Source organism: Jaculus jaculus, chromosome 17 (genome assembly GCF_020740685.1).
Source record: "Jaculus jaculus isolate mJacJac1 chromosome 17, mJacJac1.mat.Y.cur, whole genome shotgun sequence".
Classification (NCBI taxonomy): domain Eukaryota; kingdom Metazoa; phylum Chordata; class Mammalia; order Rodentia; family Dipodidae; genus Jaculus; species Jaculus jaculus.
The window spans coordinates 18240478-18263380 of NC_059118.1; the positions used below are offsets into that span (position 1 = coordinate 18240478).

A 22903-nucleotide genomic window follows, 5' to 3' on the forward strand; every position below is an offset into this window, starting at 1 on the left:
CGAGGCGGTTTCAGGGCGAGCACCCGCAGCCCCACGCCGCTTGTCACTCACCACTGCAGGTGAAAAGTGTGGCCGCACTGGATGGCGGCCACGTCGCGGGAGTGATCGAAGAAGTCCGAGCAGATAGTGCAGAGCGCACGGATGGGCATCACGACTGAGCTCTGGCGGCCCAGGTAGCCAAGGAAACCGCAAACACATCCAGTTTGGTGGCGAAGCTCCCCGCGTCTCTCCTCTGACTTCAAATTTGGCTCCGCTGCGATGACTTCCGGGAGAGCGACGGAAATGGCGTCACCATGCCCGGCGGAGGGCGGGGGAAAGCCCGAATACTTGGCTCTGATTGGACAAACGCTCGGAGGGAACAGGGGCGAGAATTCGCGGCCTGTGGGCCGAGGAGAATCCTGGGAACGAGCGCTGTTGCTAGCCGACGTTTCCGGCTAGGGAGGTTGGGCGGGGGGGGGGGAGAGAAACAGGTTTCTACTATCCCCGCAAGAGTGGTGCGTAGGCCCGGGTCCGGGAAGCAGCAGCGATGTACAAGATGGGCCCCTTTCCCCTGCAAAGTTGGGTGTTGTCCCGAGGACGCTGGGCAATACTCCAGCGTCCCATAGTTCCCCAAACCAAAAGGATCCTCCCCCCGCCACGGTCCATACCCCACTCTCGCAGCTTCGGACTATGGGTGATCTTGGAAAAATGAGCCCATATTCATCATCTTGGGAAGACGTCCCAGCTCATCAGAACGCCACACTACGCGTGGTTTTATCACCGAACCTGGAAATACTAGGGCCTTTACCTCTCAGAATTCGTCATGCCTACGACCATAGTATGACTGTGATTTGGGAAGCACAGATGCTTCAAAGATCAGGAACTAATAAACCCTCTTTATTATTCCCAAATGGGAGACGTTATCTCTGACATCCTCCCTCCACCCCACCCAGAAAGCAATCTGGGTGAGTTCACTGAAGGCCCATTTGGGCTGAAACAGCTATCCTTAGGGAATTTTTCAAGCTTTTTTTGGGGGGTGGGGGTCAGTATTACTAAAGAAGTATCTCACTTCCCAGAAGAAACTTTATCAATAATTCCATTTTGCTGGACGTGGTGGCACACTCCTTTAATCCCAGCAATCGGGAGGCAGAGGTAGGTGAGTTCAAGGCCACCCTGAGACTACAGGGTGAATTCCAGGTCAGCCTGGACTAGAGCAAGACCCTATCTCAAAACTTAAAAAAAAAAAAGAACTCCATATTATAAACAATCTGCTCCACCAGGGAGAAGATAGAGCAAAATCCTTTGGGCCTGTGTGGAGAGCACAGGTGTTCTCTCAGGAAGTAGGAATAAACACAGCAGCATAGAGCCTCTGTGCAATACCACCCTCTTCCCAAGCCCAGGGAGGCTCACTCTGGCCATAAGCAAAGTTAGTCCCGAGTAGGTTCCAGCTCTATGCCTAAATTAAGACAAAGGCTCCTTGGTCAACAAGATTGGGTACAGCAGCAGCCCTTGAGATCTTAATCCAGGAGCTCGTCCACAAACCAGGACACATCATCCACATGGATTTATAGAGACCAGAGGATCTCCATCACTATTATCGAGAAGCCCACTACTGAACGTGACTGTCACTTGCAGCCCAGCAGATACTACCTGTGTCCCTGCTCCCAGCCTCTCCCCTCCCCCACTGCCTTCCAGGGGCTCCTCCCCGGTAGGACAGAGGAAGCAAAGGCGAGAGGGTGGCCAGAGGCTTTGCAGGGTGACGTTTATTTGCCAGGTTCAGCAGGCACACAGTTAGCCCACCGACCTTCACATACCAGAGCAGACCCACAGGCATGCAGGGAGAAGGGCAGGACCACCGTGGAGTGCCAAGCAAGGGCGAGGACCAGCGTGGCTACCTGTCCAGGCTGTAATAGGGTCTGACAAAGGGCACCTGTCGGAACCTCCCTCAGGGAACTGGGGAGTCTTGATTCTACAATCCTCATCCCAGCAAAAGCAACTTAACATGGCTGAGAGGCACGTGGGCCTGTGATAATAATAGAAATAGAGAAGGATCTTCTCAATGTTGTTGAATTGAGAGCAGTGAATTTGCCCTTGTGAAAAACAAGCTCCCAAAGGTACTGCCATGCAGCAGCCCCCTCCCACTCCCTGGGAGGGAGAGGATTGATGGCCTGAGCCCGCCCGGGGTGGCTCGGGGTGGCCATGAGCGAGGTCTTACCCTACGGCGGTAGCATCTTGGGAAGAGCACAGAAATATCAGCCCTCCCTGTCTGGCCCAGGGTAAAGACCCAACTAGGCTGGGGCACTGAGTACTGGTCCTGTACTCTGCTCTCCCAGGTCTCACTGCACCTCCTAAGGGCTCCTCCATTCCCTTTAGAAGTTCATGAGGATCAGGGTATGGAGCAGCCCACCACAGGACTAAGGAGGGCATTACGTAACACAAGGGTCTTCCGAGGGCCTTCCCCGGGACAAAGATGGAAGCTTCTACCCTCCTATTCATTCTCTCCCACTTCTGAGGACCCCCCCCACGGCTCCCATGCACTATCCCCAGCCATGTGACCAGTCTTGACTTAAAGCACACTGCCCTAGATTTCTGCATCCTCTCTAGCAGCTGGTGTCCACTCCTAGAGCGGCCCACACACCACAGGTCTACACCTCCGTGTGCGGGAGCCTACCACTGCTGACAGGGCCTCGCTGGAGGACCAGCTCTCAGGGCAAGGCCACCCGATTTAGGGCTTGGGAAAGGATTAGGACTTGCAGGGCCTGCCTGGGGTGGGGGGAGGGGGATGAGGCAGGAAAGGAAGGAGAACAAGGACCCCCTGAGTATCCCTAGAGCAGCATCCCACAAGGAACAGAAACTGGTGAAGCTAGCGAAAGACAGAAAAGCCACGAGGAATCCATGCATGGGCTAGGGCTGGCCCTGCCTCTGGCCTGCCCACCACTCACACACATACACACAGGAGACAAGACTGCTCTCCCGTGGCCCCCCAGGCATGCCCCACTGGGATGGGGGGGCTTGGGGGAGCGAGGGCATCATGCCAGTGACTCTTATATGTACAATGAGAAGCCCCTCATTCACTCTCCCACCCTCCTGCCCATCCCTCAAAACCCCCATCAGGCTGCCTACTCAACTGGCCTCCTCCCTCTGAGACTCCTGGGCACAGCCAGTAGCCTCTTCCCCTTTACTAGAGGGTGGAGCCTGGCCCGTGGCACCCTCTAGGGCTGTGCTGTCCAGCTGGGACATAGGGGTGACAGCTGCCTTCACAGCTGTTGTGGCACTGCTTTGGGTCGTGGGCGCTGTGCTGCTCTCTTCTGTGGCTGGCGTGGCTCTCCCGTCAGTGGCTGGTGTAGCGCTCCTGTCAGTGGCTGGGGTGACGCTCCCATCCGTAGCTGGGGTGATGCTCCCATCCGTGGCTGGGGTGACGCTGCCATCAGTGGCTGGGGTGACGCTGCCATCCGTGGCCGGGGTGGCACTACGTTCTGCAGAGGCTGTTTGATCGCCACTGGTGGCACACGAGGTATCACCTGCTGCAGCTGCAGAAGCACTGCCCCCCGATTTCAGGGCAGCTCCAAACACAGCTGCAGCCGCAGCCCCGCCTGCAGCCCCAGGAGTGGCAGCGTCCGTGGCTGAGGCGGACTGAGCTGCAGCTGCGCCGGACTGGTCTGGCGCCCGGAGCCGTTTCATGAGGGTGGTCACTCGGACAGCCTTCTGAAAGAAGGACAGTGGAGAGAGGCACTTATGGATCTGTTCCTTGGCAATGGCCAAACCCAGCCCCTCCCATCATGCCCCAGTTGGCCTCCGACCACCCAGGGCCAGGAACCCAAGCTGCTCAGGAGACCTGAAGCAAGAGTGAACAGCTACAGTCACATCTGATGGCCTGAGAAAAGCTTGTGTAAGCTGCAGGGGTGTGGGGTAGACAAGACACTGTGGGTGCCAGAAGCAGCACTTGGAGCTGAGCCAAGAAAAAAAAAAAGAGAGAGAGAGAGAGCCTTCGAAGCTTACCTTCCACTTGGCCCTGGCAAAGTTCTTTTCAATCTGGGCACAGACACCATCCTTGATGTTCTTATCAGAAGCAGCATTGCCAGAAATCCTAGAAAGTGTCCAAGTGCAACAGATCTGAGTGGTTGGGCCTCCGTGCAGATTGCCCAGCTCTTTCCTGTGGGATCTGGGTGCCAAGATCTCAGGGATGGGGGGGCTACTGATGTGAGAGGTCCAGAGGTCAACAGAAAAAAAAAATACAAAAGGGGCTGGAGAGATGGCTTAGTGGCTAAGCGCTTGCCTGTGAAGCCTAAGGACCCTGGTTCGAGGCTCGATTCCCCAGGACCCACGTTAGCCAGATGCACAAAGGGGCGCTTGCGTCTGGAGTTCATGTGCAGTGGATGGAGGCCCTAACATGCCCATTCTCTCTCTCTCTCTCTCTCTCACTGCCTCTTTCTCTCTTTGTCACTTTCGAATAAATAAATAAAAATAAACCAAAAAAATTTTTTTAAATAAATTAATTAATTAAAAAAAAAACCAAGCCGGGCGTGGTGGTGCACGCCTTTAATCCCAGCACTCGGGAGGCAGAGGTAGGAGGATCACTGAGAGTTCGAGGCCACCCTGAGACTACATAGTGAATTCCAGGTCAGCCTGAGCCAGAGTGAGACCCTAACTCGAAAAACCAAAAAAAAAAAAAAAAAAAAAAAAACCAACCTGGCCTCTCCTTCCACCCTCCCCTGAAGCCTGCTCACCATTCATGGGAGATGGCCTCTTCCGCAGTGATCCGTTGGTCTTGCTCCACCTCCATCAGCCTTGTGACCAGATCTTTGGCTGGGGACAAAGCCAGGGATGGGCTAGGCATGGGCGCCCCATCTCATTGTCTAGATGTGATGAATGGGCTGGGGAGCAGGAGTAGAATCCAGCAGAAGAAGCTGAGAGCAGCGCCTCCCTCCCCACCACCCTGCAGTCTACTCACGTGCCGGCCACCTCCTCACCTGCCTGAGAAATATCATCCCAGTACGGAGAGTCAAACTCATAGTCACCAGCCAGGATCTTGCGGAAGAGATTCTTATCATGGTTCTCATAATCTTCTTCTTCTACCTCCTCATAGAAGGGTGGGTTGCCTGAAAGTCTACATGGGGGTAGGATCAACCCAGAGTGGCACAGACACAGACCTCTCCACCTCTACCTGTCTACTAGCCCACCTATCCTGCCCTTCCACTCACAGGATGTACATGATAACGCCGATGGCCCAGCAGTCCACGGGGCGTCCGTACCGTTGCCGTCCTACCACCTCCGGGGCTACAAGCACAGAATGCATTCGCTGGTTAGTACCAAGGCCTGGCCAGGGCTACCATCCATACCCCACTTCCTGAGATGAAGACTCGCCGCCCCCCCCTCCCCCAAAGCAGTTCCCTGAGGCTACCCATCCACCCACCCCTTCCCCTTCCCTCCTTGCCCAGATACTCCGGAGTTCCACAGGGCTCTTTGATGAGGCCGTTTTCAAGCTTAGCCAGGTGGAAGTCGCTGATGACAATCTTTGAGTTCTTTAGCCGGTTGTAGTAAACCAGGTTCTCTAGCTGTTCCAGCCAAGAATGGCACACGGGTGGGAAGAAGAAGAAGATATCATGAGGGCTTCAGAGGTTGGACCAAAACCTTACTATGCCACTCACCCCAGCACCAGCCCAGCTGGCTAAGTGACCCCAGGGACTCTGGCCTCACCTTGAGGTTCCTGTGCACGATCTTGAGTGAGTGCAAGTAGGCCACAGCCTCCAGGACCTGCCGCACCACGTTGCTCGTGTCTCGCTCCGAGTAGTAGCCCTGGTCCAGGATCCAGTCAAACACCTCCCTCCCCGTGGCCCTGAGGGACACCAGCCCCTGAGCCCGGCGTGGACAGGATCGGGGGTGGGACAGGGACGTTTGGGAGGGCTGCCTGCACCAGGCAGCTGGCTGGTCGAGCAAGGCACAAGACTCCAAGAGTCTCAAAAGGAGGCTTTCCTTAGAATCAGAGGGAAGGAAGAGGCCCTAGGGACTAAGGGATCCTGATACCCAAGACCCGTACTCACAGCTCCAGGAAGATGAAGTACTCCTTGCGGGTCACAAACACATCTACCAGCTGCAGGATGTTAGGGTGTTTTACCCTGGAGACAGGGGGAGGAGCCCATAGTTAGAGCTGAGTGAAGCCTTGGGAAAAAGGCTCTGGTCACCAACGTGGCCAAAGCAGACTAATGAGCCCTGAGGTCCCGTCCCCTCCCACTGCCTCCTTTCCCACTGTACGTCCGGGGCCTGGCACTCACATCTTAAGGATGCCAATTTCATTCTTGGCCGCCTTCCGCACCTTGCGACCGTCCCGTTTCTGGAACTTCTTACAAGTGTGCAGTTTGCCTGTTGTCTTGTCCTTGGCCCGGAAGATTTCACAGAACTCCTCACTACAGCCAGTAGGTTACTCTTGCTCAGTCCTGGCAGTAGTGTAGGGGTGGCCCAGAGCTTCCCCTTTCTCCAACCCTGGCCTACCCACCCATCACCGCCCAACAGACCCAGCACTCACGTCTTGATGACCTGTCCCAAATCATATCTGTCAGTCACCTCCGATGGCTGGTTATAGTTCTTCTTGTCTCCCAGGGTCACACACCCAAACGGCATTGCTAGGCTCTAAGCTGTGGGCAGGATGGGGTGGGGTCTGGCTCAGTGGTACCACTCTCTACTTTCCCAAATGTTCAGTCTGCCTTTGGAAGACCCCAGCTCAGCTCAAGCCAAGCCAGGAACAGAGACAGCACCGAGGGGCACCAGGGTAAGCAAGCAGAGAACTACCCTGCTTTTCTGGCTATACATCTAGCCCATTCAGCATGACTGACTGAACTATAATATCCTACAGTGAGTAAAAATATACTAATTTTACTTTTTTTAAAAAAATATGGAACACTTCACACATTTGCATGTCATCCTTGCGCAGGGGCCATGCTAATCTCTGCATCGTTCCTTTTTTAAAAATTTTTTTCTTTATTTTTCTTTATTTATTTGAAAGTGACAGAGAAAGAGGCAGATAGACAGACAGAGAGAGAGAGAGAGAGAGAGAGAGAGAGAGAGGGAGAGAATGGGTGCACCAGGGCCTCCAGCCACTGCAAATGAACTCCAGACGCGTGCGCCCCCTTGTGCATCTGGCTAACGTAGGTCCTAGGGAATCAAGCCTTAAACCGGGGTCCTTAGGCTTCACAGGCAAGCGCTTAACCGCTAAGCCATCTCTCCAGCCCCATTGTTCCAATTTTATTTTATTTATTCATTTATTTTATTTATTTTATTATTATTACTTTTTTTTTTTTCGAGGTAGGGTTTCACTCTAGCCCAAGCTGACCTGCAACTAACTATGTAGTCTCAGGGTGGCCTCAAACTCCTGGCAATCCTCCTACCTCTGCCTCCCAAGTGCTGGGATTCAAGGCATGCGCCACCACTCCCGGGTTGTTGTTTTTTTTTTTTTCCTTTTTTTTGAGGCAGGGTCTCATCCTAGCCCAAACTGAGATTTGGAACTCACTGTGATCCTCCTACCTCAGCCTTCTGAGTGCTGGGATTATAGTTTTGAGCCACATGCCCAGCTTCTTTTTTTTTTTTCAATTTTTTTTATTAACAACTTCCATGATTATAAAAAATATCCCATGGTAGTACCCTCCCTCCCCCCACTTTCCCCTTTGAGACTCCATTCTCCATCATATCCCCTCCCCATCTCAATCAGTTTCTCTTTTATTTTGATCTCATGATCTTTTCCTCCTCTTATGAGGGTCTTGTGTAGGTAGTGTTGATGCCCAGCTTCTAAATTGATATATTAGGAAATAGTTTTGCATTATATACACTGGAAAAGGCAACAGTTCATTTATTTATTCATTTATTTATGTATTTATTTTAAAATATATATTTACTTATTTAGGAGTAAGAGAGAGGCAAATATAGAGACAGAATGAGCATGCCAGGGCCTCCAGCCATTGCAAATGAACTTCAGATGTATGTACTACCTTGTGCATCTGGCTTATGTGGGTACTGGGGAATAGAACCTGGGTCCTCAGCCTTCACAGCCAAGTGCCTTAACTGCTCAGCCATCTCTCCAGCCCTATTTTATTTATTTATCTATCTATCTATTTATTTATTTTGGTTTCTCAAGGTAGGATCTCACTCTAGCTCAGGCTGACCTGGAATTCACTATGGAGTCTCAGGGTGGTCTCAAACTCACAGCGATCCTCCTAACTCTGCCTCCCAAGTGCTGGGATTAAAGGTATACGCCACCACGCCCGGCTTTTTAAAATTTTTTTAAAGACAGGGTCTTGCTGTTATTATCTCTGGCTGGCCTAGAACTAAATATGTAGACCAGGCTGGCCTCAAACCTGCTGCAATCTTCCTGCCTCTGTCTCTTGAGTGCTAGCTAGGATTACAGACATGTGACACCATCAAACAATTGCTTTTGTTTTCTGGTTTTTCGAGGTAGAGTATCATTGTAGTCCAGGCTGACCAGGAATTCACTATGTAGTCTCAGGGTGGCACTGAATTTACAATGATCCTCTTACCTCTGCCTCCCAAGTGCTGGGATTAAAGGCATGTGCCTCCACTCCTGGCTTTTTCTTTTTCTCTTTTAAGAACTCCATACAGCCAAGTGTGTTGGTGCATACCTTTAGTGCCAGCACTTGGGAGGCCAAGGTAGGAGGATAGCTGTGAGTTTGAGGCCAGCCTGAAACTACATAGTGAATTCCAGGTCAGCCTGGGCTAGAGTGAGACCCTACCTGGAAAATCCAAACAACAGCAGCAACAAAAAGCTGGGTGTGGCCACACATGCCTGTAAACCCAGTGTTGAGGAGAGTGGAGAAAAGAGCATCACTGGGGTTCCCTGGTCAGCTAATCTAACTGGAAAACAAGGCACTCCAGGTTCAGTGAGAGACCCTGTTTCAGAGAAATAAGACAGAAGAGTGATAGAGAAGGACAGAAGGACACCTGTCTTCCTCTAGTGTCCATACACATGTGCACAGGAACATGTATCTGCATACATCACACACAAACCACATACACTACCTACCTTCCTGCGCGCGCACACACACACACACACACACAGTTTAAACAGTCTGGCTTGGTGGCTCACACCCATAATCACACCTGTAATACTAGGGATGCAGAGGCAGGAAGATCAGGTGTTCAAGGACAGCCTCAGTTACACAATTGGTTCGAGATCATCCTGGGCTACTTGAGACTCTGTCTCAAAAGACTTTGTCTTCTCTCTCTCTCTCTGTCGCTCTCAAATAAATAAATAAACAAAAAAAAATTTTTAAAGGGCTGGAGAGATGGCTTAGCGGTTAAGCGCTTGCCTGTGAAGCCTAAGGACCCTGGTTCGAGGCTCAATTCCCCAGGACCCACTTTAGCCAGATGCACAAGGGGGCGCACGCATCTGGAGTTCGTTTGCAGTAGCTGGAAGCCCTGGCACGCCCATTCTCTCTCTCTCTCTGTCACTCTCAAATAAATAAATAAACAAAAAATAAAAATAAAAGACCTTGTTTTAAGCCGGGCGTGGTGGTACATGCCTTTAATCCCAGCACTTGTTAGGCAGAGGTAGGAGGATCGCCGTGAGTTCAAGGCCACTCTGAAACTACATAGTAAATTACAGGTCAGCCTGGGCCAGAGTGAAACCCTACCTCAAAAAACAAAAACAGAGCCGGGCGTGGTGGCGCACGCCTTTAATCCCAGCACTTGGGAGGCAGAGGTAGGAGGATCACCGAGAGTTCGAGGTCACCCTGACACTACATAGTTAATTCCAGGTCAGCCTGTACCAGAGTGAGACCCTACCTCGAAAAACCAAAAAAAAAAAAAAAAAAAAAAAAAAAAAAAGGCCAGATGTGGTGGTGCATGCCTTTAATCCCAGCATTCAGTAGGCAGACATAGGAGGAGTTCAAGGCCAGCCTGGACTAGAGTGAAACCCTATATCAAAAAACAAAAATAAATTAATTAATTAAATAGTTAAAAGAAAAAGAGAGACAGAGAAAGGAAGAAAAGAAAAAAAAAGTGTGTCAAACCAACATACCCTATGAACTCATATTTTCTCTATAGAAACTCATACAGTTGAACCAGGTGTGGTCAGCACACACCTATAATCTCAGCCTTCAGGAGGCTGAGGAAGGAGGATTACAAGTTCCAGGCCAGCCCAGGCTCCACAGCAAGACCCTGACAAAGAGAGAGAGAGAAGGAAGTAGTGAGAGCCTATAATTAAACTTCAGGACATTTGTACAAGAGTGCTCATAATGGCCATATCCATAATTGCCAAAAGCTGGAAAGGGCCCAAGCATCCACCAGCAGCAGCATGGATTATGATTCAGTCCCACAATGGAATGTTATATTGAAACCGAAACAAAGGCACTACAGCTCCACCCAGCCAGTGAATCTTACATTTTTTAAAATTTTTGTTTATTTATTTATTTGACAGCAACAGAGAGAGAAGGAGAGAGAGAATAGGTGCACCAAGGCCTCCAGTCACTACAAAGGAACTCCAGACACATGCGCCACCTTGTGCATCTGGCTTACATGGGTCCTGGGGAATTGAGCCACAAATGGGTGTTCTTAGGCTTCACAGGCAAGTGCATAACTGCTAAGCCATCTCTCCAGCCTTTTTATTATTGTTATTATTATTTTGCAAGCAGAGAGAGACAGACAGAGAGAGAGAGAGAAAAAGGGCACGCCAGGGAATGAAGCCACTGCAAACAAACTCCAGACATATGTGCCCCTTGTGCATCTGGCTTACATGGGTCCTGGGGAATAGAACCTGGGTCCTTTGGCTTTGCAGGCAAATAACTTAACTGCTAGCCATCTAGCCCTTTTCTTTCTTTCTTTTTTTTTTTTGAGGGAAGGTCTCACTCTAACCAAGGCTGACCTGGAATTCACTATATAGTCTTAGGATGGCTTCAAACTCATCACAATTATCCTACCTCTGCCTCCCAAGTGCTGGGATTGAAGATGTGCACTACCACATCCAGCTGAATCTTACATATTACTGAGAGAAACAGAGCAAAGAATGCCTGTGGTGTGATTATATTGATGCAGATCTCAAAAACAGGCAGAGCTCACCTATACTGTTCATACTACAAACATGAAAAAGCCGGAAATACATTCTGAGAGTCAGATAACAATTCCCTCCAAGAGAAAGGAAGATTGAGTCAGGCGACTTGGCTTCTGGAGGGACTGTTTCTGAACCTAAGTGGTGGTTACACAGGTGTGCACTTTATAACTTCTTAAAATAGACATATGAGGGGCTGGAGAGATGGCTCAGTGGTTAAAGGTGCCTGGTGGCACATGCCTTTAATCCTAGCACTCAAGAGGCAGAGGTAGGAGGATCGCCATGAGTTTGAGGCCACCCTGAGACTACACAGTAAATCCAGGTCAGCCTGGGCTACAGCAAGACCCTATCTCGAAAAACCAGAATTAAATAAATAAGTAGAGCCAGTCATGGTGGTGTGTGGGAGGCAGAGGTAGCAGGATTGCTGTGAGTTCAAGGCCAGCCTGAGACTACATGGTGAATTCCAGGTCTGCCTGGACTAGAGGGAGACCCTACCTAAAAATAAATAAATAAATAAAAATATTTTGAAGAATATATATATATATATATTTTATTTGTTTGTTTGTTTTTCGAGGTATGGTCTCACTCTGGTCCAGGCTGACCTGGAATTAACTCTTTCATCTCAGGGTGGCCTTGAACTCATGGCAATCCTCCTACCTCTGCCTCCCGAGTGCTGGGATTAAAGGCGTGCACCACCACGCCCGGCTAAGAAAATATTTTTTAAAAAGAAACAATACTGGAACAGTGGGTAGATATTAGAAGGAATAAAGAGGGCTAGAGAGATGGCTTAGTGGTTAAGACGCTTGCCTGCAAAGCCTAACAACCCTGGTTCAATTCCTCAGTGCACATGTAAAGCCAGATGCACAAAGTGGCACATGCATCTGGAATTTGTTTGCAGTGGCTTAAGGCCCTGGAGTGCCCATTCCCTCCCCTCTCTGTCTGTATATCTCCCTTCTATTTGTAAATAAATAATTAAATAAATAAATATTTTTAGAAAAGAATAAAGTGGGCTAGGGAGATGGTTCAGCAGCAAAGGTGCATGCTTGGAAAGCATGATGGCCCAGGTTTAATTCCCCAGTACCTACACAAAACCAGACGCACAAAGTGGTGCATGCATCTGGAGTTCATTTACAGCAGCAAGAGGCCCTGGCATTCTCTATCTTTCTCTCTCTTCCATAGATAAATAAAAATACTTTTAAGTCGCTTGTTGAAAAAAGAAAGAAGAAGATCCGGGTGTGGTGATGCATGCCTTTTTAAAAAATTTATTTGTTTGTTTGTTTGTTTTATCAAGGTAGGGTCTCACTCTAGCTAAGGCTGACCTGGAATTCACTGTGAAGTCTAAGGGTGGCCTCCTTGAATTCATGGTGATCCTCCTACCTCTGCCTCCTAAGTGCTGGGATTAAAGGTGTGTGCCACCATGCCCAGCATGATGCATACCTTCTTTAATCCCAGTACTCGGGAAGCAGAGGTAGGAGGATCTCTGCGAGTTCAAGGCCAGCCTGGGATTACAGAGTGATTTCCAGGTCAACCTGGGCTAGAATGAGATCCTACCTTGGGAGAGAGAAGGAGGGGAAGAAAGAAAAAATAAAGTGTGCTCCTCTAGCAGCTAAGTGAAAAAGAAAGACAGAATGGTGGATAGAGGGCAAAGCTATTTGAGTAAACTTAATTTTTTTTTTTAATTTTAAAGAAAGAGAATGGGTGTGCTAGGGCCTCTTTCCATTTCACTGCCAATGAACCCCAGATGCATGAGCCACTTTGTGCATCTGGCTTTACATGGTTACTGGGGAATCAAACCCAGACTTGTAGGTTTTCCAAACAAGCACCTTTAACCACTGAGTCCTCTCCCCAGCCCAATTTACTAGGTGTTTAAAGATCATATGCTGCTATGTACTGACAAACCTTTCTTTTTAACTTTTTATTGAAAACTTCCATAAAGGGTTGGAGAGATAAGCATTCGCCTGCAAAGCCAAAGAACCCTGGTTCGATTCCCCAGGACCCATGTAAGAAAGATGCTCAAGGTGGTGCATGTGTCTGGGGTTCATTTGCAGTGGCGAAGGCCCTGGCGTGCCCATTCTTTCTTTGTCTCTCTCTCTCTCTCTCTCTCTCCCTCTTTCTCTCTCTCAAATAAATAAAAATAAAATGTTTAGCCGGGCATGGTGGCACACACCTTTAATCCCAGCACTCAGGAGGCAGAGGTAGGAGGATCGCCGTGAGTTCAAGGCCACCCTGAGACTACAGAGTTAAGTCCAGGTCAGCCTGGACCAGAGTGAGACCCTACCTCGAAAAACCAAAATAATAATAATAAAATGTTTTTTTTTAAAGAAAACTTCATAAGTATAGAGAATATACCATGATCATAATCCTCTCCCATGACCCTTCCACTGAACCCCTTCTTCTTTATTCTGTTTTGATGCCATTGTTATGCGTGTCGTGTGTGGGTACTCACTAACTGCTCTAGAAGGACACAAAAAGAAATGAGTTTTCTTTGGAACAAAGAATTGGATGTTGAAGCTACAGATTAATATCTTTGCTTATTAATTGTTCTGCTGGTGTGTGGATACTATATACACATACGTATGTCCTTGCAGTGCCCCATGCCCTTGCCTGTGGTGGCCAGAGTGGAACTTCAGGTATCTGGCTCCATCAATTCTCATCAGTTTTTTTTTTTTTTTCTTTCCCCCTTTTTGGTTTTTTCAGGTAGGGTCTCACTCTAGCCCAGAATGACCTGGAACTCTTTAGTCCCAGGCTGGCCTTGAACTCACAGCTACCCTCCTACTACCTCCTGGGATTAAAGGTGCATGCCATCACACCTGGCAATATATATATTATTCATTTAGTTGAGAGAGAAAGAGAGAGAATGGGTGTGCCAGGGCCTCTAGCCACTGTAAATGAACTCCAGACTTGTGTGCCACCTGGAGCATCTGGCTTTACATGGGCACTGGGGAATCAAACCTGGGTCCTTTGGCTTTGTAAGCAAGTGCCTTAACTGCTAAGCCATCTCTCCAGCCCTGGCTTTTTCAAATATATATATATATATGTATATATATATATATATATATATATATATATATATATATATATATATAAAATATATATATATATATATACATATATATATATACATATATATATACACATATATATGTATACACACACACACACACATATATATTTGAGAGGGAAAAGGGGAGAGTGTGTATGGGTGCACCATGGTCTCCTAGTGCTGCAAATGAGCTCCAGACACATGCACCACTTTGTGAGCCTGGCTTAACATGGGTGGCTGGGGAGTTAAACCTGGGTCAGCAAGCTTTGCAAATGCCTTTAACCACTGAGCCATCTCCCCAGCCCACCAGTTCTTTTTTTTTTTTTTTTTTCTTTTTTTCATTTATTTGAGAGAGATAGAAAAGGAGGAAGTGGGCACACTAGGGCTTCCAGCCACTGCAAACGAACTCCAGATTTATTCACCACCTTGGGCATTTGGCTTAATGTGGGTTCTGGGGAATCAAACCTGGGTCCTTTGACTTCTCAGGCTAGCGCCTTTACCACTAAGCCATCTCTCCAGTCACAAGTTTTTCTTTTTTTTCTTTCTTTTTTGTTTTCTTTTCTTTGAGGTAGGGTCTCACTCTAGCTCAGGCTGACCTGGAATTCACTATGGAGTCTCAGCGTGGCTTCAAACTCCTACCTCTGTCTCCTGAGTGCCAGGATTAAAGGCATGTTCCTGGCTTCAGCTCTTATTTTTTATTTGAGCTGGAGTCTTACTGATCCCAGACCTTGCCATTTTTCATGAGCTCTTGGGATTCCTGGGTCTCTGCTCCCCTACAGTACTAGCGACTAGACTTACAGATGCACGTGACCTTGCCCAGATGTTTATGGGGGGATTGAACTCGAGCAGTCTCTTAGGTCTCCTCAGACCCTCATGCTTGCTTAGAAAGTGCTATTAAATGCTAGGCCATCTCTCCAGCCCTTGTTTGTTTGTTTAATTTTCTTTTTTCAAGGTAGGGTCTCACTCTAGCCCAGGCTGACCTGGAATTCACTATGGAGTCTCAGGGTGGCCTCGAGCTCACGGTGATCCTACCTCTGCCTCCCGAATGCTAGGATTAAAGGCGTGTGCCACCATGCCTGGCCCCTAATTTTTGTTTATTTATTTATTTGAGAGCAGCAGACAAAGAGGCAAAGAGAGAGAGAATAGGCACATCAGGGCTTCCAGCCACAAACTCTAGATGCATGTACCCCCTGTGCATCTGGCTAATTTGGGTACTGGGAAATCAAGCCTTGAACTGGGGTCCTTAGGCTTCACAGGCAAGTGCTTAACCACTAAGCCATCTCTCCAGCTCAAACTCAAACTCACTAGATAGCTGATGCTGGACTTTGAACTTCCAATTCTCCTGCCTCCACCTCCTTAGTGCTAGAAATACAGCATTGCACCACTGAGCCTGGATGCCGTTTTATCCACTTTCTGCTAGAATGTTTACCACCATTGCTTCAATTGATTTAGTAAATATTGCATTCAGGAATGGTGATGCTTAGGGACTTTCCTGAGGGTGAAGTTCCATGTGTGTGTAGCAGAGGGGAAAGGCAACATTAGGGCTGGGCTTGACAGAAAGGGGTTTTCCAGAGGCGTGTAGGGGGAATAGTCAGGAAGGGTAAGACAAGCCTCCTCGCATTTGACAGCTGGACTCACAGGGGACTTGGGCTGTCAGTTCCTAGTGTGTGGCCCTATCTAGTTACAGCCAGCTCAGTGGGCTCTAAGCACCTTGTGTGCCTGGGGCAGAGTGGTCCCTGGTCTGCAACGCTGCCAGCTACAGCCCAGCGTTGCTGAACTTCTGGTTCCGAAATCCTCAGTCTCTGTGCAGAGGTACGAGAGCTGGAGGCTGTGCCAAGACCTTGATATACCTGGCCCCAGAGTCAGCCTCTATAAAGCCTAGAGTCAGTGTCAGCCCATTCCTACAGCAAAACCTGCACTGAAACTCTTCTGCCTCAGCTGAGTGGGCATGTGTTCCTCCTGTGTGCAGGACCTAGGCCAGGCCAGGGCTTTAGGTAGCCAGACGTCTCCCTCCCTGAAGACACTCATTGTGTGAGTATAGTGAAGAGAAGAAGCCATCCCCAGAAGAAGCACCTTTGCAAAAGGGATTCTCCTAGTGGGACCAAAGTCCAGCACCCAGCCATGCCCTATGGACAGCCCTGGCTGCCAATTTCTTCCATCCAGACAGAGGCCAACCACCCAGTTCCCGGGGGTGGGGGGGTCACAGACCTCCCTAGAGGTCCTCTCTCAAATGTCCTTAGCATTAGAGGACAGATTTCATAACACCTTCATGTGGATTACTTGGGCTTTGGGGAATACAAATGCATCTCATCAACATGATTCAAGTCAGGGCTTAAGCCATCTAGTGAAACACCGCAGAGGAAAACAAGAGAGGTTTAGAAGACGTCACCAACTGCGTGTCTTTGACACCGTGGCCACAGCACTGCTTCTGAATCTGCTGGGGAGAAGCGCGTGGCTGGAATCTCATTCTTGCGACTAAGAGCAGAGGCACAAACACCCACCACTGCCTGCCACCCATCTCTATACCATAACACCCGGAGGAGGAGGCTGCCTGCATCATCTCTATCCATTCTAATGGGCAGTGACTGCCCTCCTGGGCTGGAATTGGAGGGTCATACACTGGAAAAGAGTACTTCGGGGGCTGGAGAGATGGCTTCGCGGTTAAGGCGTTTGCCTGCAAAGCCAGAGGATCCCGGTTCGACTCTCCAGGACCCACGTAAGCCAGAAGCACAAGGAGGTGCATGCATCCGGAGTTCGTTAGCAGTGGTGGGAGGCCCTGCCGTGCCTCTGTCTCTCTCCCTGCCTCTTTCTCTCTCTCTCAAATAAATAAATTAAATGTATTTTTTAAAAAAGTACTTTGGGGGATGGAGAGATGGTTTAGCAGTTAAGTGCTTGTGCTTGCCTGTGAAGCCTAAGGACTCAGGTTCGAGGCTCGATTTCCCAGGACCCACGTAAGCCAGATACACAAAGTGGTGCATGCCTCTGGAGTTCGTTTGCAGTGGCTGGAGGCCTTGATGCACCCATTCTCTCTCTCTCTCTGCCTCTTTCTCTCTCTGTCTATCGCTCACAAATAAATAAATAAAAATAAAAATAAACAATTTTTTTTTAAAAAGTACTTTGGCCTGTGGGTGTCCCAAGAGGACTGGGGGTAGGGGTAAAAACACCTGTGTCCCAGCTCTGCTGCTTCCCTTACACTGACTGGCCCCTCTTATACAATGCCCTTCCCATCAGAATCCTATTTGTCAGAGGAGAGTTATTTATAACACTAGAAAGATCAGCAACTACCTAAAGGCCCAACAACAGGTGACTTGCCAGCTCAAGCGTGTCTACCCAGTGGCAGAAAGTGTAGGTCGGTACTGGCAAGGGTGCTACCCACCTTGGCTTCCCTACGGAGCAGCCTCCACATGGGCAAGGTATTGAAAACCGGGGCTGAATCTTTTCTTTCACCGCGATTCCTGACATTATAAGGTTGTCTGGCAACAAACTGTCTGAAACAATCCAAGGCCAGATGCAAAATAGCCCTTTTCTGAGATCCCTTCCTCCAACCATCTCCCCGTTGCAACAGTTCTCGCCTCTGCCTAGCGTGGTGTGGGTGGGAGGTTTTGTGTATTGCCCGTCCCTGATCGTGGTGCCAGCTTCTGGCTAGGCATATGAACGCCTGCCCATGGGGTGGGGGGCGGGGGGCCCAAGGCTGGTCTTGGGGGTCTGTCTCCACCATAGAAAGCTCTCCGTTATGTCAGCTTCTGGCCATGTCTCCTAGGTCTCAATGTTGGGACAGGGACAGGTCGGCCTCACCTCCCTGCTCTTTTGGCTACGTTATTATTACCCTCCCTCGCCAGTCCAGAGGAATTCACTTGCACCCCTCGACTGTTCCCCAGGGTGAAGGGAAAAGAAAGGGGGGGGCATGTTACCAATTAGCACCTTCATCCTTTCCACCCTCACCCACTCTACCATCTGCTATCCACCGCTGCTCCCTGGGAGTCTGTGGGTTACATGCAACAAACCCCTTGACACCCTGTTTGCGGCAAGAGGGTTCCAGGCTCCCAAAGCTGGAGGAGTAGCCAAGACACAGCTCTGAGAAAGGTGGGAGGCCAGACAGAGATTCACTTTTCTTTACTGCCAGACTCAACACCCGACACGGAAAGATCTCCTTCCATTGACACAGGACCTGGGCGCTATCTCAGGTCAGGTCTGCCTTGGGCCACAGAGGTACACAGGAGACCCATGGTGGCCATTCCCTCGAGACCTGGCTCCTTCCTTTGCCTGCAGGGGAAATAAACATTGCGTACCTGAGCTGCCCAGAAGGAGTTTGGGGGCAATGCCAAGCACAGTGCTACCACTGCCCTCCACTCCCAGCAGGCTCTACGAAACTTGAGGGCTTAGTTCTTCCCAGTTCCTGCATGTTGCTGGGGCTTGACCACTGCTCTCAGTGATTCCAGCCTCAGACAACCCTGAATGAGCCTTTGTCCCTTAGTGCTCTAGCAAGAAAGGGTCCCTCAGGTGTTTTTCTGCATCTTTAGTCAAAGTCTGAACTAGGAGACGCTCAAGTGAAACAGAAGTTAAGACACCCCCACATCAGGGTCCTTTCCCCTACTCCTCTGCTTCAGGTCCCCCCTTTCACAGACATAAACAGGAGTTCCCTGCTGCCTTGGTCCCTATCGTGTGGGATCCAGAGCTTGCAGTAAATCTAGGGAGGCCTGGAAGGACCCAAGAGGCCTCCTGCTGACTCCTGACTGTAGGCAACACCTCCCGATTTAGTGGCAGCTGTGAACACCAGCCTGCAGGCACCCTCCCCCTCCCCTGCGCTCCACGCTCAGGGATTGAGGCTGGGTTTCCTATTGCAATAGACATGCCCAGACCCAAGCCCTATCTAGTTCACAGATGAGGCCTTAGCCACAGGCCCAGGAGGAGGTGGTAGTGACTTCCTTCCAGGGTTTGGTAGCAAGGGGCAGAGCCAAGCTTCTAGATACTATCCAACAGCTTTAAGAGACTGGACAAGAGTGCTGCCCTAGCTGGGCACCAGTTGAGCCACCACCAATAGTTCCTGGGGCTAACTCTCCCCATAAATAGTAGAAATGTGGAGGGTCTTTTCTTTCTTAAAAATTTTTTTTTATTTATTAGAGAGAGAGAGAAAGTCGGGCCTCTAGCCACTGCAAACAAACTCCAGACACATGTGCCACCTTGTGCATCTGGCTTATGTGGGTACTGGGGAAATTGAACCTGGGTCCTCAGGCTTCACAGGCAAGGGCCTTAACCGCTAAGCCATCTCCCCAGCCCACGGGTCTTTTCGGAATCTCCCAACTTGGGGGCGAGCACTCTGTCCAGTAATATCTGCAGAACGTTCAGCCCTCGGCGTGTATGCATGGCCAATTGTGACTGGCTTCAGAACCTGGGGTCCCAATCTTTGAACCCTTGAGGGAGACCTCCCCTCCCCATGCCCTGCTTCCCTGTGGATGGAGGAGTGGAAGTACAGAGGATGGCACTGGAGTAAAGGGTTGCTATGGCGATGGAAGTTTTAAAACCAGGGGAGAGGAAGGGGTGAGGCATTAGTGAGGTCCCCCTTCCTGAACTACCTGACATTTTGGCTTGGCTCAGTGGGATCTGTGTTGATGGTCTGCATCAAGGAAGGGGGGAGGGTAGAGGAAACAGAGACTCTGGTAAAGAAAGAGGTCGGGGGAAAAAAAGAGGTAGACACAGAAAGACAAAGGCAGGATCTGCGATGGAAGAGAAGAAAGAAGGTGTCAGAGTGAAAAAAACACAGAGAGAGAGAAGTAGACAGAGAATTCTGAAAGGACCTTGGATGCCCAGCAACAGCCTAAGACCTCCTCCTCTCGTCATCTGATGTTCAAGACCAAGCCCTTCTGTATCCCCAAGACACTCACTGAACTTGGAGTGGGAGCCACAGCAAAGACGAGGTCAGAAGCTTGGTACATCTCTCTTGGTGAGGAAAAAGCCAGCTGTTGCAATACCCCAGCAGGATAGTGTCCGAGACTAGCCCTGTCACCGTGATAAGCGAGGTCCAACATGTTGAAGGTACAAGGATATAGTAGGGTGGAAGTGAGGCTGAGAAATCTGGCTGCTTCCTTGTATAATCTTCTCACCTGGCTTGGCTGGACTCAGGATCCCCAGCAACTCCCTCTCCCCTCAATCAGCTGAACTCTACAGGCCTTGGGTCCCCAGGGCCACTCTCTTGCAACTCAGCTTCATCCTACATCACCAGTCTCTGGCAGATCTGGTCAGGAGGGCCAAAGAAAAAGCACGGCGAGCAACCCAGGAACAGGACAACAAGTACACAACACCCTACACTCTTTGTGCCTCAGTTTCCCTGAACCAGATTATAGATTCTGTGACCTTCTCCCAGGGGATAAGACCGCTCACCTGCCTGGGACTTAGAAGGCAGATACGCATTAAGACACCTGGGGTGGTCCACACCCAAATGATGAAAATTAAAGGCAGATGCCTGTGCCACCCTGGAGACCAGTCTGCCTCTGAAGGGAGTGGAAATACTAATCTCCGGGTTGAGGAAACTGAGGCCCAGGAATCGCCGGATCTGATAGGAATCAACTCTCCAGGCGGAGGGGAGGGGAGGGAGAGAGCATCTCGTCTTCAAAGGAGGTCCCTGGGGGGACTCTAAGCCTGGGACCGGAGGAGGGATTCGATCCGTACACAAAGCTTTCGGTAAGGGAGAAGGAGCCCCGGTTGTCTAGGAAGAAACCTGCTGGAGCGGACTGGAGGGTGAGGGGAGGCGAAAGCATCTGGCAGCCCTTTGGGAGGTTGGGGCGCAAAAAAAAAAAAAAAAAAGCCCGGGGTCTCTGCCAGGTAACACAAGCTGAGGAAGGCAGAAGCCAATGGACCGCACGCCCAGTTCGAGTCGGGGGCCATGCTCTACAGCATGGTCCCACCCTGACCCCCTTCCCCAAGGCTGCTGGCTCGCCCCCGCCGGCACAGCAACACACATGCGGGAGGCACACGTGTGAACACCAAGCCCCGCACCTCCCAGCAGGAACATGTGCGCCCCGCACCCCCACCGCGCACGTGGGTCCGTGCACTGCCCCCCACCCCCCAACCATGGCCCTCAGGAGAGCAGGCTTTAAAATTCTGAACTTGACTCGGGGGTGGGGTGGAGGGGGGCGGCTGATGGTTCACCGGAGCTTGTAACCTCCTCCCCCAAACCCGCAGCAGCCCCGCCCAGCCCCCTTCGGGTTGTCGCCCATAAAGAACTCTCGGTTGTCATGGAAATTAGTGACTGCTAAACCAAAGGAAGGGGGGGGGGGGTTGTCCAGAGGCAGTTGGGAGGGGCTGCAGGATGCTCTGGCATCGAGAGTGGACGGCTCAACCTTTGCCCCCCCCCCCAAGGGAGCACCGAGGAATCTTCGAAGGTTCATGTTTTATACGATTAGGAACCGCAGAGGCTTCCCCTGGGACCCCTAAGCCGTCCGAGGTAATGGGGAACTTTAAGCCCCAACCTGCATGCCATCCTCTGGATCTGCAGAGCCCGCGCGCTTGTGCCCCCTTGCCGGGACCCAGCCCCCTCGCTGCGCCCGCGGGTACCCTGCGCGGGGAACCCTCTCTCGAGCCAGGGGAAACAATCCCCTCCCCATCCCTCTCAAAGCCCCCCAACATGCGTCCCACAGCGCCATCTCCCACTCCCCACCCCCCCACACACACACTCACCCACCTTCAGCCCAGCTCCGCACCTGCAACGCTGATCGGTCACAGGGAGGAAGAGATCGCGCGTTCAGCCGGGCGCCGAGGGCTCCGGGGGCGGTGGACAGAATCCGCTCCGGGCACGCGGGGCAGACGCGGCGCCAGCTGCAGCCGCCTGGGCTCCAGAACCTCCAGCATCACCAAGCAGCAATCTCCGGCAGCGGATTCGCACCCCGGGCCGGGGGCGGGCTGGGGGCGGGGCCTCCCAACCGGGCCCGCCCCCACCCTGGCAGAGCTGGAGACTGGAATCCCACTCGAGGGAGGGCACACAACGCAGGTTGGCCGTGAAGCTGGTGAGCTCTAGCCAAAGCTCCCTTAGGGCCTTGGACTCTTAAACCCAGCAACAGGAGCCCGAGGGGCCCTTTCCTATGCCCCAAAGTAGGGAGTCAGGAGTGGGCAATTGGACAAGAACCAGAATCCCCCGAGCTGCACTGGAGTTTCCTGGCAGGAAGTTAATCACCGGGGACCCAGGGGCCTGCCCTGCTTCCTAAACCTGATTCAAAGGGCTCTAGACCTAATTAGAAAGAACCGCATTGACAACCCCTACAGCACCTTTTAATTAGAAGCAGTAAACACACAGAGGTGTGTATGCAACTGGGCAGAAAAAAATAACACAGTGAAGACCCCCCCCAGACCACCCTACCCCCAACTCTTGCATTTCTGAGCAGCCAAAGTGGCTAGCCCAGTCTAACCCCTATGTATAGCTCAAATTTCCCAAATAGTCATCTGTGGTGTGGTGTGGTGTCTGAGCAGCATCACCTAGGTGGTCTGGGCTGAGATAGGGGGTCACAGAAGAACTGTGACACCAAGGTGTCCCAGGTCTGTCCCCTGAGTCAAGGACGGAAGTTCAGAGCTGCTTTTATTGGGTGGGGGGAGGGGGCTGTTTTTTGATTTTTCGAGGTAAGGTCTCTCTCTCTAGCCCAGGCTGACATAGAATTCATTATGTAGTCTCAGGGTGGTCTTGAATTTACAGTGATCCTCCTACCTCTGCCTCCAGAGTGCTGGGATTAAAGGCGTGCACCACCACGCCTGGTTTGCTGCCTTTTTTTTTTTTTTTTAAAAAAAAAGCTTTGAATGAGGTCCTTGGCCTTGCCTCTACCTTTTGCCAGGGAGACGCATAGACT

At 50.7% G+C, this 22903-nt stretch overlaps 2 protein-coding genes and 1 pseudogene across 6 annotated transcripts in view; all 3 read right to left on the reverse strand.

Annotated features, from left to right (window-relative positions):
• Nucleotides 1-999, reverse strand: part of LOC101599295 (TRAF interacting protein) — a 32491-nt gene extending 31492 nt beyond the window's left edge. The window contains exon 1 of the mRNA XM_004664171.2: nt 52-999. Coding sequence (XP_004664228.1) covers nt 52-149 — 98 coding nt within the window. The 5' untranslated portion in view covers nt 150-999. The remainder of the gene's footprint in view (nt 1-51) is intronic.
• Nucleotides 1000-1724: 725 nt separating this feature from the next.
• Nucleotides 1725-21927, reverse strand: Camkv (CaM kinase like vesicle associated). 5 transcript variants are annotated; one of them, XM_004664252.2, is made up of 11 exons: nt 21770-21927; nt 6503-6611; nt 6252-6383; nt 6021-6095; nt 5677-5815; nt 5414-5534; nt 5181-5256; nt 4950-5086; nt 4707-4785; nt 3979-4066; nt 1725-3684 (listed from the first exon to the last, which is right to left on the reverse strand). In XM_004664252.2, the coding sequence occupies exons 2-11, from the start codon at nt 6595-6597 to the stop codon at nt 3103-3105; spliced, it is 1524 nt and encodes a 507-aa protein (XP_004664309.2). In that variant the 5' UTR covers nt 6598-6611; nt 21770-21927; the 3' UTR covers nt 1725-3102. The 5 variants fall into 5 exon arrangements, with proteins under 5 accessions (XP_004664309.2, XP_044992196.1, XP_044992197.1 ...); XM_045136261.1 differs by having other exon boundaries at nt 21751-21926; XM_045136262.1 differs by having other exon boundaries at nt 21747-21926.
• LOC123455657 lies at nt 6863-6957 on the reverse strand (annotated as a pseudogene).
• Nucleotides 21928-22903: the final 976 nt, after the last annotated feature.

Excerpts from the sequence above, each read along its gene's own strand:
- Camkv (XM_004664252.2), bottom strand. The coding sequence starts at position 6,597 with ATGCCGTTTGGGTGTGTGACCCTGGGAGACAAGAAGAACTATAACCAG. Across the intron at positions 6,096-6,251 it reads GAAATTGGCATCCTTAAGAT|GGTAAAACACCCTAACATCC; the intron begins GTGAGTGCCAGG and ends CCCTGTCTCCAG. Across the intron at positions 5,816-6,020 it reads TACTTCATCTTCCTGGAGCT|GGCCACGGGGAGGGAGGTGT; the intron begins GTGAGTACGGGT and ends GGTGTCCCTCAG.